Consider the following 14,406-nt stretch of genomic DNA (forward strand, 5'->3'; position numbering starts at 1 on the left):
ACAAGAGACGCGCGGAGAGCGCTTCTCCGATCCAAGTTGCCAGACTTACTTTGGTAAAGGCAGCATCGTTCTGTTTAAGTCATTCCTAATAAACTGAATAATAATCAAAACTTCAACAAACAAAACACGTTAAATTGATGTTCTATTAAATAAAGTGCTAAAGATCCGCCAAATAGAGAGCCGCCATGTTGCGTGCGGAGGGGGACCGGAAATTGAGGATAGCAACATCCGGCGCAGACGCCGAAAACGGACCGAAAATCTGGGATGCGCAGACGCTGGCGCTCCGAGCGCGCTGCTGTGTATTTGGTGGCGCGCGCTGAACGCGCGTCGCCGCGGACGGTCTCCAAACGCGACCAAAACGTCGCATGCGGTTGCGCCTTAAAGGGACACTGAAGTGATATGTAAACATTGCGGGATTACTAGCGCAAATTGTAGTCCGGAGTCCCCAGGCCATGTTTCGACCACTCTAGGCGCGTTTACGCGATTTTATTTAGTAGAAAAACTAATTCGAAAACGCTGTCCTCCTCTCTTTACGCTCGCCCATTTTCTGTGGCGTTTTCGTGTGACGTCAGGAGGGGATGAGCTGGCAATTGGCTGCGCCACGGCTGCGCTACTGCACGGCTCCCCGGCCGACAGAGCCAGTCGGCCCAGCGTTTCGTCCGCCGGCCGCCGGCGGGTCGTCGCAATCAAGGAGGTTAAAAAAAATTGCTTGGTCGCAATTCGTTCGCTTAGTTGAAACGAAGCCAGGACACGTTTGTGAATGGAAGAATGTGCCTTTCCTTACTTGGTTTGTTTGTACACTGTATCTAGCTCCAAGTCAAGGTCGCTTCACACAAGCGCTGCACATGCGACGCTTCGCTGACTGGTACGCCAGTAGGAAAATATAAGGCCTCTTGAAGGCGGGAGAAGAGTCAGCGAAGTCAATATAGTTACTAAGCAAATAAAATCAACTGATATTTTTACCGTACAGCGTAAAACTAGGGCGCGGGAAGCACGTTTTTGCGCTGGGCGAACAAGCCCAGCGGTCAGCAGCACGACTACGCATCTGCGAACGCTTTTCCGTCTACGAAATGCAATTGCTAGACGTGAGCTACTGTGGAAACTCGGGCGACGCTTACTGCACGATCGCAGTACAACAAATAGTCACCTAAGCGGCTTGAAATGCCAAAACTAAATAAAAGTGTAAACCGGTTGTACAATATATACCCTATATTAGCCAGACATTGGCGTCCCGCTCCGTGGCCTAGCGGTCTGAGGCGCTAGGAATTCTCGGCAAATGTTTTGCGAGTCACGAGTTCGAATCCCCGCGGGTACGTGCTTTTTTTTTTGTAAGTTAACTTTTTTGCTTTCCGCCGATGTTTTCTATGTTGAGTTCACCTTTTTTGGGGCCGCAACGTTCATGGCTACACGAACTAGTTCACAAAACGCGCGCAGGCTGGCACTGGCGCGCTAGCGAGTTCTCGTTGGCGTGCTGTTGCCATAAGCACCGACTGCTTGCAGGCAGTGGGCACAGGCCAGAATGAACAGACCCTTCGCCTGGTGCGAACACGCTTTTTACGATACAGGCATGAGGGAGGCAAGCTCCAAATATGGGCGAAAAGCGCATGACATTTGGGCGTCTTCGGGTACGCGGAGGGCGTTCATGCACTGTGTAGGTCTCGGCTAGTGAATGCTACGACTACAAGCCGTCCTGGGAGGCTTATCTTGTGCATTTTACAGCCGACAACATGGCAGAAGCGCGGTACGATGATTACTGAGATATTGAGAATGCCCATTCAACAAAGCCATTGGTTATGTTTTACAGAACCGAAACCGAAACCGAAACTTGTGTGATTGCTAACCTTGGGCATCGTCCAATCACGGCGCCCCTCCTCTCAACGTCACAGCCTTAGTTGGTGCGGCCGCCGCAAACCGCGCATGGTAGTTTTTCTTCTTTCGCGCTTTGTAAAATAATTACCGATTTGTCAACCGGATAAACGATGAAAAGTGTGCTAATTTGAGCCAGTCTACGCAGTGCAAGCAAAAACGGGAGCTTGACAAATTCACTTCAGTGTCCCTTTAAGGCGTTCCGCTGCTGCGCCAGAGGACGCAGGCTTTATCCCGGGCAGGACCGACTAGTCTCAGACGGAGGCCGGAAGCGAGAATGTCCGTGTGCGGATTTCAGAACGCGCTGAAATCTCCAAGCATCTTTAACGTGTTCATATTGGTTTCATCGCGAGGTGGTCAGAATTAATCCAGAGACCTATGATTATGTGGCGCTTCCCTGCACATGTGTAGCTTCGGCGCGTTAAACTCCACAAATCTGCAAGTTCGCATATTGCCTCTGCTGCGAAATAAAACTATGAGGGAAGTGGAAGCAAAACCGAGAGGATCTCGCTCCTAAACTATGGAGAACTTGCCCCCCAGAACTGGCTTTCGCGAGTGTAGCACGGTCAAGCGCAGTGCTGTCGATTTTCACAAGGACAAAATCGGCAGCAATAAATTTATAAATACTTAAATTAGCCTTGGAACAAAAACTAGGTGTATTGATCTAATTATATGGGCGCTATCAATTTACACAATATTCGCTGTATTAATCGGAAGAAATTACGGACAACTTGCATCAATTTAAGTTCAACAACTTGATGAAACGGGAGAATGGCAGTGTTGTTTATTGTTTGTTTGTTGTTCAAACGCAATACAGGAGGAGGTCCCGAAGTTCCAAGAACTGCCCGGGGGACCTCCCATGAAAAGATATCAAACACTGTTACATTTAAAGGCAGCGACAATTATACGTTGCTGAATAAAGCAACCTGATTAGTACAAAAAAAAACAATTCATTGACAGCACTTCGATTAAAATAGACGTGAGTTGAATCTCGCCGAACTGTCGACATTGTCAAAAGTAGGGTGCTGCCGAGCTCCTTCACAGCACAAGCAAAAGTGCGCTTATGACGTGCCGAACATCGGGTGTACGTAGAGCGACCGCCACAAGTCAGAATTAACACTTCGAACGCTCGCCTACGCCAGCCATAATTGGGAAAGGGTCCGGCAAACTAGTGTCTCAAAAACTAATGGACGTTCATAGCGATGGATGCGGGAGGTTGTACAACAGCTTGATTCTATTGTGACAGGTTTGTGTTGAGGAACTCAATTCTGATCACCGATCCTACCTTTCAGTTCCCCCTCCCTTCTCCTACCCTCCCGATCCCGAATAACAGCGGAGATCGAGATGCATTTTCAAATACAACAATTTTCTTCTGTGCTCTTCTTAACGAATTCTCGAGAAAATTAGGAGGCAGAGCATTAAGCATAATGTAACGCAACAAAACCACGACCACGAACTATGAACGGCCACTGTGAATGGACCAGGTGTACAGGTTCCGTATCATGCGCAGTTTTTAAAGTTCGAGGGCAGTTAGAAATAGCGAAATTGTAGTTTTGATGGGAAGAAATGAAACCCTGACCAAACCTTCCAAAGATCACCGTGATTTTACTGTACTGTGGAAGTTCATTGATGTCAACAAGCATTGGTTATTTTTTCTCTGCTTTTTTTAGCTTTCTTACAAGGTCCACAACCCACAGTTGGCATCTGCAAGTCAACCTTTCTATCGCTTAATTTTCTGTGAGGTCGCTCGTTGGAAAATGTGGTATCTGAAACCTTTGTTAAGCAAGAACGTCAAGGAAAATTTAAGGGTTGGCGGTGTTTACTTCAGGGTAAGTTCTAAGTTCTGATTTATTTCCGTGTCGTCGTGGAAAGCGTCACGCTGTTCTGCAATCTTCTTGACTCGCGATTTATTTTTTGATATATAAATCCATGATCAAAACAGCTTGTACGGGAACACTGCCAAAAATAAACGTGCATTTCCCAAGTCCCGAAAGTACGAGAAACAACTTCGTGTGCCTTTTCGTTCCCGGTTTCCGCCTTTGCGCTGTTTTTGCTGTTCGCCTTGCCGGGTCTCGTTTCTGAGCTGACGTGTGAAAAGGCTTAACTCCTTGGCAGTGGCGACATATATTCCGTCGGGACGCTGTGATCTTTTTCTCCTCTCGCAACATATTGCCGCCGTATACATGACATCGTATTAGCGAAAGGTTTTGCGATGCAGATCGTCGTATCCTTCGAAGGGTTGCATTAGCAAGCCACGTTGCGAAAAGGCGTCAGTATCGCAGCGATGATTGGGCCCGGTTTTCTTTCTATCCAACCCTTGAATAATAAATTAGTGGTAGATTTGTACAAATTCTTATTATTCCGGCAGGGCAGCGCGAATGTATGTAAGCGTGTGGAAGGAATGGCGGCTAAATTTGCAAGGCATGATTCTTTTTAGGGCGCTTAAGCATGTAAGAACCATGTTTGTCCGAGCAAAACAAAAGTGTTTGTTTTGCATGACAAGATGCTTTGAAGAAATCTCAAAGTTACGCAGTCAGGATATATTTCTTGAGTTAGCATCATCAGCAACGAAAAATAAGCTTGTACGATAATTTTCATTCACCCTACAATGGGCTAAATTACACACAAGCTTCCCGAAAACGCTGAAATACTAAATTGTGCCCGAAGGCGACATTTTTCTCATTTCTATAGAGAGCAAAAGAATCTAGTGCAGTCCTAATAGTGTGAAGAGGAAGGTCAGCCATGGTGTGTTGATGCAGACGGGAATTCTACAATATTTAAAACTTCAATGGGGACTACGTAATCAAGAAAAGTCGATGAAACTCGGCGGGAGGTTAGAGTCGTCGTGGCGACTAATTTTGATGTAATTTGTTGAGCGACAGTTTTGAAAAAACAAGAGTTACAGCAGTTTTTTGTGACCATGCTCCCTCCATAGTAGGCCATTCACTGGTATCCAACGGGAGTTTTGTAATTTATAACTTCACTGTGCCCTAACTAATGCCAAGTATGGTAAGTAAAACTCGAAACGATGATATAGGTTGTCTTATCCGCTTATTATTATTATTTTGTTATGGAATGATTGGATAGAATAAGAGTTACAGCCGTTTTCTGTAATTATACTTCCTGTGCAGACGGCCAGCTATTGACAGCAGACAAATTCTGTAATGATTACAACTTCCGTGTGAACAAACAAATAGTGAAAAGTATATGAAACTCGGCCTACTGATCAAATCGCCTGAGTGGACAGTCTCAGTATATGATATTAAGGGTACATTGATAACACTTCGAGCTCCAGAGCATGTTACTCCAGCTCTGGAGGCGAAAACTTTTATTCTGCGCTCTCTGTCAACAAACTCTGGTTTGGTCGGAATTTAGCCATATACATCCTCGCTGTAGAATTCCTTTGAGGGCATCGGGGACTGCCCATTCTTGAACAAGAAGAAATTGAAATAAAAATGAACCATACATAATATTTGAAACTAGGTTCACTACTGAATATGATAGTTATGCGTTCCCAACCACGGAACGCTACCTCTGGCCCTTATGAAGTTTTTTTTAGATGTGACCGCATCTCATTCACCCGCCTTGTCCCTGCATCCGGCGTCGTCGGCGTTGTTGTCGTCAGCGTCCCCCCCTCCCCCATTCTCCTCACCGCGCCAGCTGCGCTTTCCGCCGCTCACCCCTTCTCCTCTCCGATAGCAAACACTCTCTCGCGAGGGGCATTGGATTGGATTCGATTGTATTGGCTTGGCTTGGCTTGGATTGGATTTGGATTGGATTGAATTAAAGTGGATTGCGTTGGATTGTGTTGCGTCATAGCCGCGGCAGACGCCCTGGCGCCGGCGCGTCCACTCACCGTTATGCGCGCTATAAAACGCGGTGCCTGCGCCGCTCCGCTCCATCGTTCCAGCGCCGTTCCTCCGCTGTACAACGCTGCAACGTGAACCCCCTATGCGTCGCATCTACACAGGGGTTCCCGCGAGGGGAGGTGGTAGTTTTTTTTATTCAGAGCGCGGCGGGGCCGATAGACGTAGATGGTCTGACCTGAAGTTTCGAAGGTCGCAACATTGCTACTGCTGTCCTGAATAAGGCAGTACCGAACTGCTTAGGAGGGTGCGGGAAGAAGCCTATGTGCGCTCCTTTATTCGGGTAGAGTTTTTTAACACACGCTGCTCTTAATAATGAAATTAATATGTCAGCGACATCATTGGTAGGCATTGTAAAGAGCAATTCCTTGCTATCAAAGATGTATAGGCTACACAGGCGAGAACTTGAACAAACCTTTTGGCACTCCAAAGAGAGAGGAGGATCAATTAGACAAGGTATTCAGTTAACTTATAACACTCTTGTGCGGCCCATCAGTCCATACTAGTAGAATTGGGTTGTACTTGTCAGTAGCAGAAACGGATTTGTTGCCAAGACAACTATTATTTTTACATGCATTGAAGCCTAAAAGCTCCTCGCTGTCTTTCACCCTGCTTTCTTCTTCGCACATTATTTCAGTTGTGGAAACATTGCGGTTACGTCAGCAGATGAATACTTTTTACGTGGATCACACCACTCACATCTCGAGAACAGAGTTCGGCATCACCCATGTACCCAGAAATTAGTTAATTTCAAAGGGTGAATTTAGGCACACTACGCGCATTCGGCGAAAAGTTAACGCTAATTCATGAAGCTCACTTTTATGTAAAACATTGAGATATTCCAAAAAAAAAACAAATAATCTGTATGCTGGAAACGTATTCTGTACTGAAAGTCTGATACAGATAACCTTTGCATTACTCATCTTATCAACGCTGCCGCCCTGGTTCTCGGAATGATCATGTAGGGGAATATGAAAAAAAATATATGACCGTGAGCATCTCAATACACTCTCGTACTTTTGTATCTAGCCACTTCGCCGAAACGGTAACCGTAACGCCACAATACGCGGACATCTGAAAACAACAGATAAATTTTGCACGCATGGACGTCCGACAAACTCAAGCCCTACTACACAGTATGTCCATTTGATGGTGCAACCTAAAACAGTGAATGGTCCTCAGCTCCCAGTGTCGCACTGATTACAGCATGCGTGAAGCGACCGCTGCGAAGGTCTCTCTTGCCTACAATTCGCAACACGCGGTATATGAGCTACCAGGCCCAAAATGACGACAGTGCGTCTCAAACGCTCTGCAATGCTGTACAGCTTTTGCAGGTTTACGTTTATATGTTAAAGCGCTTCGGGCCAAGGCATTTTTGGAACAAGCATTATGATCGCGCTTACATTTTCCAAGTGGTGTTACTGGGTTGCAACATTTCACAACATAAATCTTTTCACTGCAGGTTCGCACCCTCTTCGTGAGTGGCCTCCCCATGGACGCCAAGCCCAGGGAGCTCTACCTACTATTCCGCGCCTACAAGGTCTGTTGATACTTCCGTCGGAGGAAGAGATTTTATCTAAGCATTCCTATGCGTTTGGGTTTATCTTTTTTGACAGCGGCAGTGTGGATACGAAAATAAGTTACGTTTATAGAACTGTTTCTGTTGGTTACGCAGTTTCAAAAGTGGCGTTGTCACAGACGGCCCATAATAGTTCATTTAACGTGTGAATGAACATAGGCCCAATAGGGGAGCGTTCCCTAACATAAAACAATTACGAAGTGTCGAAAGCGTTTTATCCTGACTGTTATATCTGTTTTTAGTCACAAGCTAGAATTTTTTTTTGAGAGAAACGTCATCGTAGCACAGTATGTTTGCGGAAGCATCTCTGAACACCTCATCTTTTCAGGCAGTATGTCTTTCACAAAAGTGGTATACGCTCTCTTAAAGCTGCATACAAGCTACTTTATCCTTATCGCTTTTCTGGAGGTTACTGACTTTATTACGTCAATTTTGTACCGTGTATTTTATGAGCAATCACAAAACGTGGAAAAAAGGTGTGCCCATTCTGTTTTTAGTGTTCTAAAGATGTACTGAGCATGGTAGCAGGGTGACTGGAAGGGAAAGTGAGAACGACTGCTGAAATGCACCGTAGTGTACTTTTTTACAGTATGTATTGCTGACAATGGTAGTGTTGAGGCTACTCAACTACGAAGGTTTGGTATGCTTCGCGCTAAAAAAGTTGCTCAGCTGGATGTTTCATCCAACTCCACGTTGCCATCAAACCCCACGTTGCAAGACAATGCGACAATGCGTTCGGATATATATTTGAGGTGCTTATTGGCCTTGAGGGATTAGTCTTGTAGCCGGAAGATTCATCATATAGCCACGAGAGTTTTGCATTTGCACTCTATATATCCTCATTCACTTTTGAGTGTCTGCGGTAATATATAAAATTTGTGTGGTCTCTTGAGGCTGCGCAATAATTATTCACCAGTGCAGTTCTTTTGGAGCGAATATTTGTTAAAATTACAATAATTTCTCTCAGAACAATCGTAAAGAAATTATATCAGAGGAACTGGTAAAGAGGTAAAGGGAAATGATTGCTGCTGCTCAGCAAGATAACACTAAAGAGCACACGTATTCATCCACGTTCATACGTCTTCTGAATAAAGCAGCGCTCTAAAACAAAACATCATTTGTTTTCGCAGGGGTATGAAGGCTCCTTGCTGAAAGTAACGCAGAAAAATGGCAAGACATCTTCGGTAAGTACTGCAAAAAGGTCCCAGCTTTTTAAGTTGAGCAAAGGGAAGGCATGTTTTTTTGTTTAATTTTAGGGGACATTTAAGCAACTCCTGTTCAAACTAAACAATTATAAATAAATGTACGCTCAAATACTACACTGGGAAAGAAAAACAGCTGCTAGAAAATTGAAGTACACCCTCGGGCACTTAACAATAGTACAAAACGGTCATAAATTGGCATTTCAAGAAAAATAAAAATTCTCCAAAACTTTCGCGACGGGCACAGCATTTGCAGACACCATAATGGCTCACTATTCCTGCAAATCCCCATGTACCATAAAACAAATCTAAAGAAAAAGTTGGGTGGCGTCTACAAAAAAACACAGTTAAAATCAAATGATTTAGTGCTTTTTGTTTCGTTACTTAAACTGGCGTGACTGACTGATGTCTTTTGTAATTATTAGAAGGATGAATTTATACAACAAGTTTTAAGCTGAGTCATGGGAAAGGAAGAACAGTTGCTACACTACTTGACAGTGCTTGAAACAATTTTGTATAAAGCATGACTTCTTGGGAAAAAACAATTCATCATTGCGACCTGAGTGATTTGGCAGCAAGACATACGGTTTGCAGAAAAGGCTGCAGTTACCCAGACACTTTAGCGACAAAGGAGCGAAACGCAATTTTCCAGACTTTACATCTCATTAACTGACAATATGAACTTCTTCAAGCCTCACGCCTACATTTTTCCTAGGACCATTGCAACTGCTTACACTGGCGTACTGTTCTTCCTCGAGGTCTTTGTGAAATAGTTTTGCTGCTTTCTACTGGTACATTATAATCTGTTAGCGGCGTTATTCGGTTGTTGAAACACAGAAAGAAGCGACGAATCTTCATGTTGTAGATTTGGGATGGTCGCGAAAACGCGTTCTTGCAGCGACTTTGCTCCAACGACACGTTTCTTCAGAACCTTTCATAAAGAGAACCTTTGAGTTATTTTGTATTTACCAGGGTCCTTCCTTCTACAAAAACAAAGTCATTGTGATCCAAATTCTGAGTATTTTTAAGCCTAAAAAACACGGCGAGTGCAAGACCATGGAAGAGATTCATTTTCTTGTCTGCAGAACTGTACGGACGGCAGCTGGGGATGAGAGAGTATTTGGGAATGTTACTCGTGACAGCGTTTCGTTGAGGGTTTGTTAAAAAGACTTTGCCAGCTTTGTGTTTCATTCTGGTTTTTATTGAATGTTTATATTTTAATAGTGGTTGTTATTCTCGCTTCTGTTTTCCTTTTCCATGCAGCCAGTAGGTTTTGTAACGTTTTCTTCGCGAGCTGGAGCAGAAGCGGCCAAGCAGGAACTTCAGGTAATATCACGCAGCCAATTCAGAAGCCTTGTCACGGTTTTGTATATCGAAAAGTTTGCTTGCAAAGCACGTCTTTCTAGAGCAGCGCGAGGCGAGTGTTATTTTTAGCTAGACTGTTATTAAATTGTGATATAGAGCATGGAGCAATAAAATGTTAAATTTAAAGTGTGATTGACATAAAAAAGATAACACGCCTGCTCAGTCTAAAGCAATGCGAAGGATATTTTCCTTGGGGGTAGTAAACTTCAACAAGAAGATTGAATCAGTGTGGGCACGGATTTAAAAAAAGAGGTGACGTGGGAATCAACAAAATGTACAGCGCCGCAAGTGGTAAGACCCTGCAGGTATAAATACGTTTAGCTTGTGGCCAGAAATTGAAGAGTACACTTTCGTGCAACATTCTGACTAGTTGAAGGGTGTGCGCTGCGACTCATTGCGGAGACAGACACAAAAAACGCAAACTCTTACGGTAAGACGGCGAAGTTAATGGGAGTTATATCAACTATATATAGCACGACACGAAGCTTTATTTAATATTGAGCAAGCTGAATCGCTAATGTTTCGAAAAATGTTTTTGTGCCTATACCTACCTCCACATGTTACACGATACGTACGGTCTGTGTAGATATGTGACGGCTATTCTGTTTTAGTTATGACACGGTTTCGAAGCATACACAGCCTGGTTGAAGCTGCGACAGGAATGCATTTTGCGCTCGAAGTAGAGTTCAAATTCATGTCTTTAAATTAGCGTATATTCTACTTCAGTACACTGTGTCGCGGGTGTACAGCTGAGGCGCCAGAGGGCTAACGTTGCAAACTGATAGGCGTGTTGGACCCTCAGACAAGCAAATCTGGCTCTCTAAGCGTGCAGCCACGGATTAACAAGATTTGCTAAATGGCTGCATGGTTCAAAAAACACCGGTACTTATTTCTATTTGTTTATTAGGAAAGTCTCAGACATGCTAAACGCACCTCGAAACTCATGGGCGCCCGCTCAGTGAGATATTTAACACTGCATTTTTTGTATTTCTCATAAAAATGTAAACAGATATTGAAAACAAAGGGATTGGGTGGTGGACCAATCCGGGCCCTTAATTATGCCACAAATTTCGCGGCGCCTACGATAGAGCAACCACGAGGTTCTTATTATTTATGATTTATCCTTTAAATTTATAGAAAGCTTGCAGCCTCAAGAGAGCGAGCCGCACTCTTCTGGTTGAAAGCGCTTTCGCCTGGCTCCTCGCTCGGTCTCCGTCCAGACTATCGCGTCTATTCGAGCTTGATGGTCCTTACAACTTAGCGGCAGAAAAGGCCACCCGCCTGTGCAGCTGAGGTATAAAATTGTCATGCATTGCGACTGAAACTTGGCGACTCGACTTGGAAGGTTTCTGCCGTGCTCATTAGGCTTTAATCCGGTGCGACCGCGAGTGGGGGACGCGAGAGTCGATTATTCATTGAGACTCGGAGTTACTAATGAAGTTAATACGCACGCTTGCGGCTCGCTCACTCTGCCGATTAGGTGATCCACGCTATAGTGCACAACTCGAAACTATGCGCAAGACAAAAACAATAAGTAGACCTGCTAAGGGCAACACAAATGAAAAAGTTTGCCTTTCAGGTAATAAATGCCCATCAAATTTATCGTATTCCTTTATTCTTATGGCTGGAGCTTCGGGAAAGGACTTTAATTTAGAGACTAGTTTATTTGGATAAATAACTTCTAGGTGGAAGATACGGGCGCAAGGAATAGGATTTTGTCAAAAGCGTCGTGTGGGAGAAATTTTGTTATGGCAGAACATCATATTGGTATTGCTGATAGCATTAAAACCCTTTCCTAGCATTTATTTTGTAGGCTAAGTTCGCTCAAACACGTTGTCGCATTGCTGGTGTCCACCTTCATGAAATGGCTAACATTTCATGAAGGGTTCATCCTGGCACAGCGCAGCTTGTACACGGCGCACGGCTTTGACCTAGGTGTACACACTTCATAAAAAGATTGATAGCAAGGATGGTTGGTACTGGCAAATATTCAACTCATGCACAACGTGTAAACAAAAACTGCTATAAGCAAGTAATAAAGCAAGCAATACTGAAGGGCTTACTGTTGGAAATTTTATAAGAAGAAGGAAAGAAGACAAATAAGTTTTAAAAGATTACAATGCTTCCAGTTCATTGAATTGTTCAAATATGACACAGTTTGAATTGGCCCAGCTCTCTTTAACGCTGGTGCTCGAGTATTCAAGCTGCTGAATTTTACGCTACTTTGTAATGTCAGTATGTCAACGTAATTATTTCTTTGAAATCTGTAAACTTTTATGGCTAGCAGCGTTTCTTGAGGACTGATCAAGGATTGTAGGTATTCAAAAGAGGAGAAATGGGGCCTATTTTACCCATGCCAGCAATATGTGAGAATGCTAATTTATGACAGACATTTTTGTTTTAAAAAAAGCAAGAACTACTCAGCAATAACCTCAACCTGGTTTTAGTTTTCTTACCGCCATGAAAAGTTAAAGAAAAAACAATGTGTCTGCTGGATACCATTTGGCAATGCATACGTAGGCTGCTGTGCTAACAACTGTTGTGTTGGTGGGCACGTGCAGCAGGGCGTGCGTTTCGACCCCGACCTGCCTCAAACAATCCGGCTGGAGTTCGCCAAGAGCAACACAAAGGTTAGCAAACCGAAACAGCAGTCTCCTCCCGCCGCGGCAACGCACCCGACACTTCTGCACCCTATCACGGGACGTAAGTAGCCGAAAGCACCGGCACACCTTTCTCCGCCTCCGCCTCTCCCTCGGCTCACTGAGGGGAAAAACCGCACGGTCATTCGGACGGTCACTTGGCGCGGGTAGTTAAGTACGAAGGTGCGTTGAAACCATGTTTTCTTCATAAATACTTATCAACAAATATCCCTGTGGTGGGTCATGGAAACGGTTATCACGTTTGCCCTGTGGGTACAATAAGTAAAAGAATGTGCGCCTTAAAATACAGTAATACGAGTGCACAGATTAGAAGTAACCTGAGATATGTTACCACGTGCTGGAGAATTTGGAATGTCGTGGCATTATTGGCAGGGGAGCTTTTTATTGGATGTGTCTGTGTCCGTAAGGGGCAACCGCCAATGTGTGCCATGGGGCAAAATTTTCACTCCGTATACCTGTGCGTGTAAAGGTAGAAAGGAATCCTTAAATGTACAACAGCTCATAGGGTAACGGTGATACTTAAACTCACGTGCTACGATCAGAGCTTATTTTTTGGGACAAATGCGGTTTTTCGGGCCTATGATGAAACCAATTATGTGTGCCCATGTTCAAAACTGCCTGTGAACCTCACGTCTTGGTTACACCTTTTAACTTACATTACACCTCACTCGTAATTGAGTTTGAGGCTAATTTAAAGAAATTACGTTTAACCTCACCTTCTGAAGGAGAGGTATTGTATATCTGCCGTTGTGCACAGTACATAACCTCGCAAAGGCGTTTATTGCGTGGTACACGCTTTTCATGTGGACAACTTATAATAGGATTTAATTCAATGAACGGGATAGGGAACAGGCTTTATTGAGGGCCACAAACTGCGACTAGGAGGAAACAAGGCCTAAAGAAAGTCGGTGTTTTCGACCGCCTAGGTGACCGTCCATTTGGCCGTTGTCGGTTAGTGCACATGTCACCTTCTTTTGCGCCCCCGAAAACACGTGTTCGCATTCTAAACAAACCAGGATCGACCGCCTACACATAGCTGAAGTGAATGGCGTCATTGTTTTCACTCGCCAAAAAGTAGGGCTAGGCCCTTCTGTTTTCTTGCTGACAGCTTCTTCCTCTATAACAGAGGTACGTGCCAAGAAGTGTTTCCTAAAAGGCGATCCCCCACTGTTCAGAATGCGATTGCACAGGGCCATGCCTGTTTAAAATCTTTCTCTCTTTCTCCCGCAAGGCTGTCTTTCCAGTGTGATGATTGGATGTTTTGGGAAGCAACTCTTACACGCAGAATCTCTTTCCACATGCAGCTACTCTTTAGATCAATGTGGTTTTGCACATGCGGGAATGACACCTTTTTGTGCACACGATATTTGCAGAGCTGTGGTTTTTGACACTTCTTCAGGCCTCTGTCTCTTCACTCACCTTGCAATTGATGTTTTAAAGCCATCGCCGGGCGTATCTGTATGCAAACGGTGTGCGCAACAGTTGCTTACCGTAAGGCTCCTCGAACGTTTCAGAAAACCAAACCTTACAATATTCCGCTGATAATTGGTATGGCAATGGGTTAGAATCAAGCTTTGCTCATACGCCCATAAAATAAACATTGCAATCATTTGATCAACAAATGGCCGCTGTGCCCTGCTTGAAGTCGCAGTAAGAAAAATAAGTATTTTAGTTGGCTTTGGTATCAGACTGGAACGTTCGAGGATTGTGTCATAAGCAAGATCTTCTGTGCACCAGCACTTCTGTTCACTGAGTACAGAAGCGTACCCTTTTTAACGTTGTCTTCCCGATTGTGTATGGCATCTCACTTTGCTCTGAACACACCTGCAGCACGAGAATTTTATGGAGCTGCACTTTCACCCGTCTCA

General features: G+C 44.3%; 1 protein-coding gene across 7 annotated transcripts in view; it reads left to right on the plus strand.

Moving 5' to 3' along the window:
* The window catches only part of LOC144179667 (protein couch potato-like), a 175,269-nt gene that overhangs the window by 135,933 nt on the left and 24,930 nt on the right, over positions 1–14,406 (plus strand). For all 7 annotated transcript variants that reach the window (XR_013324322.1, XM_077708108.1, XM_077708111.1 and 4 more), the window contains exons 2-5: positions 7,195–7,272; positions 8,442–8,495; positions 9,777–9,839; positions 12,440–12,581. Coding sequence is in view for 6 of the 7 variants with exons in the window: in XM_077708108.1 (XP_077564234.1) it covers positions 7,195–7,272; positions 8,442–8,495; positions 9,777–9,839; positions 12,440–12,581 (337 nt within the window). In the remaining variant the exon portion in view is untranslated. The remainder of the gene's footprint in view (positions 1–7,194; positions 7,273–8,441; positions 8,496–9,776; positions 9,840–12,439; positions 12,582–14,406) is intronic.

Source organism: Haemaphysalis longicornis, unplaced genomic scaffold, assembly GCF_048455015.1.
Source record: "Haemaphysalis longicornis isolate Haplotype H1 unplaced genomic scaffold, Haemaphysalis longicornis Haplotype H1 scaffold_4, whole genome shotgun sequence".
NCBI classification, from domain to species: Eukaryota; Metazoa; Arthropoda; class Arachnida; order Ixodida; family Ixodidae; genus Haemaphysalis; species Haemaphysalis longicornis.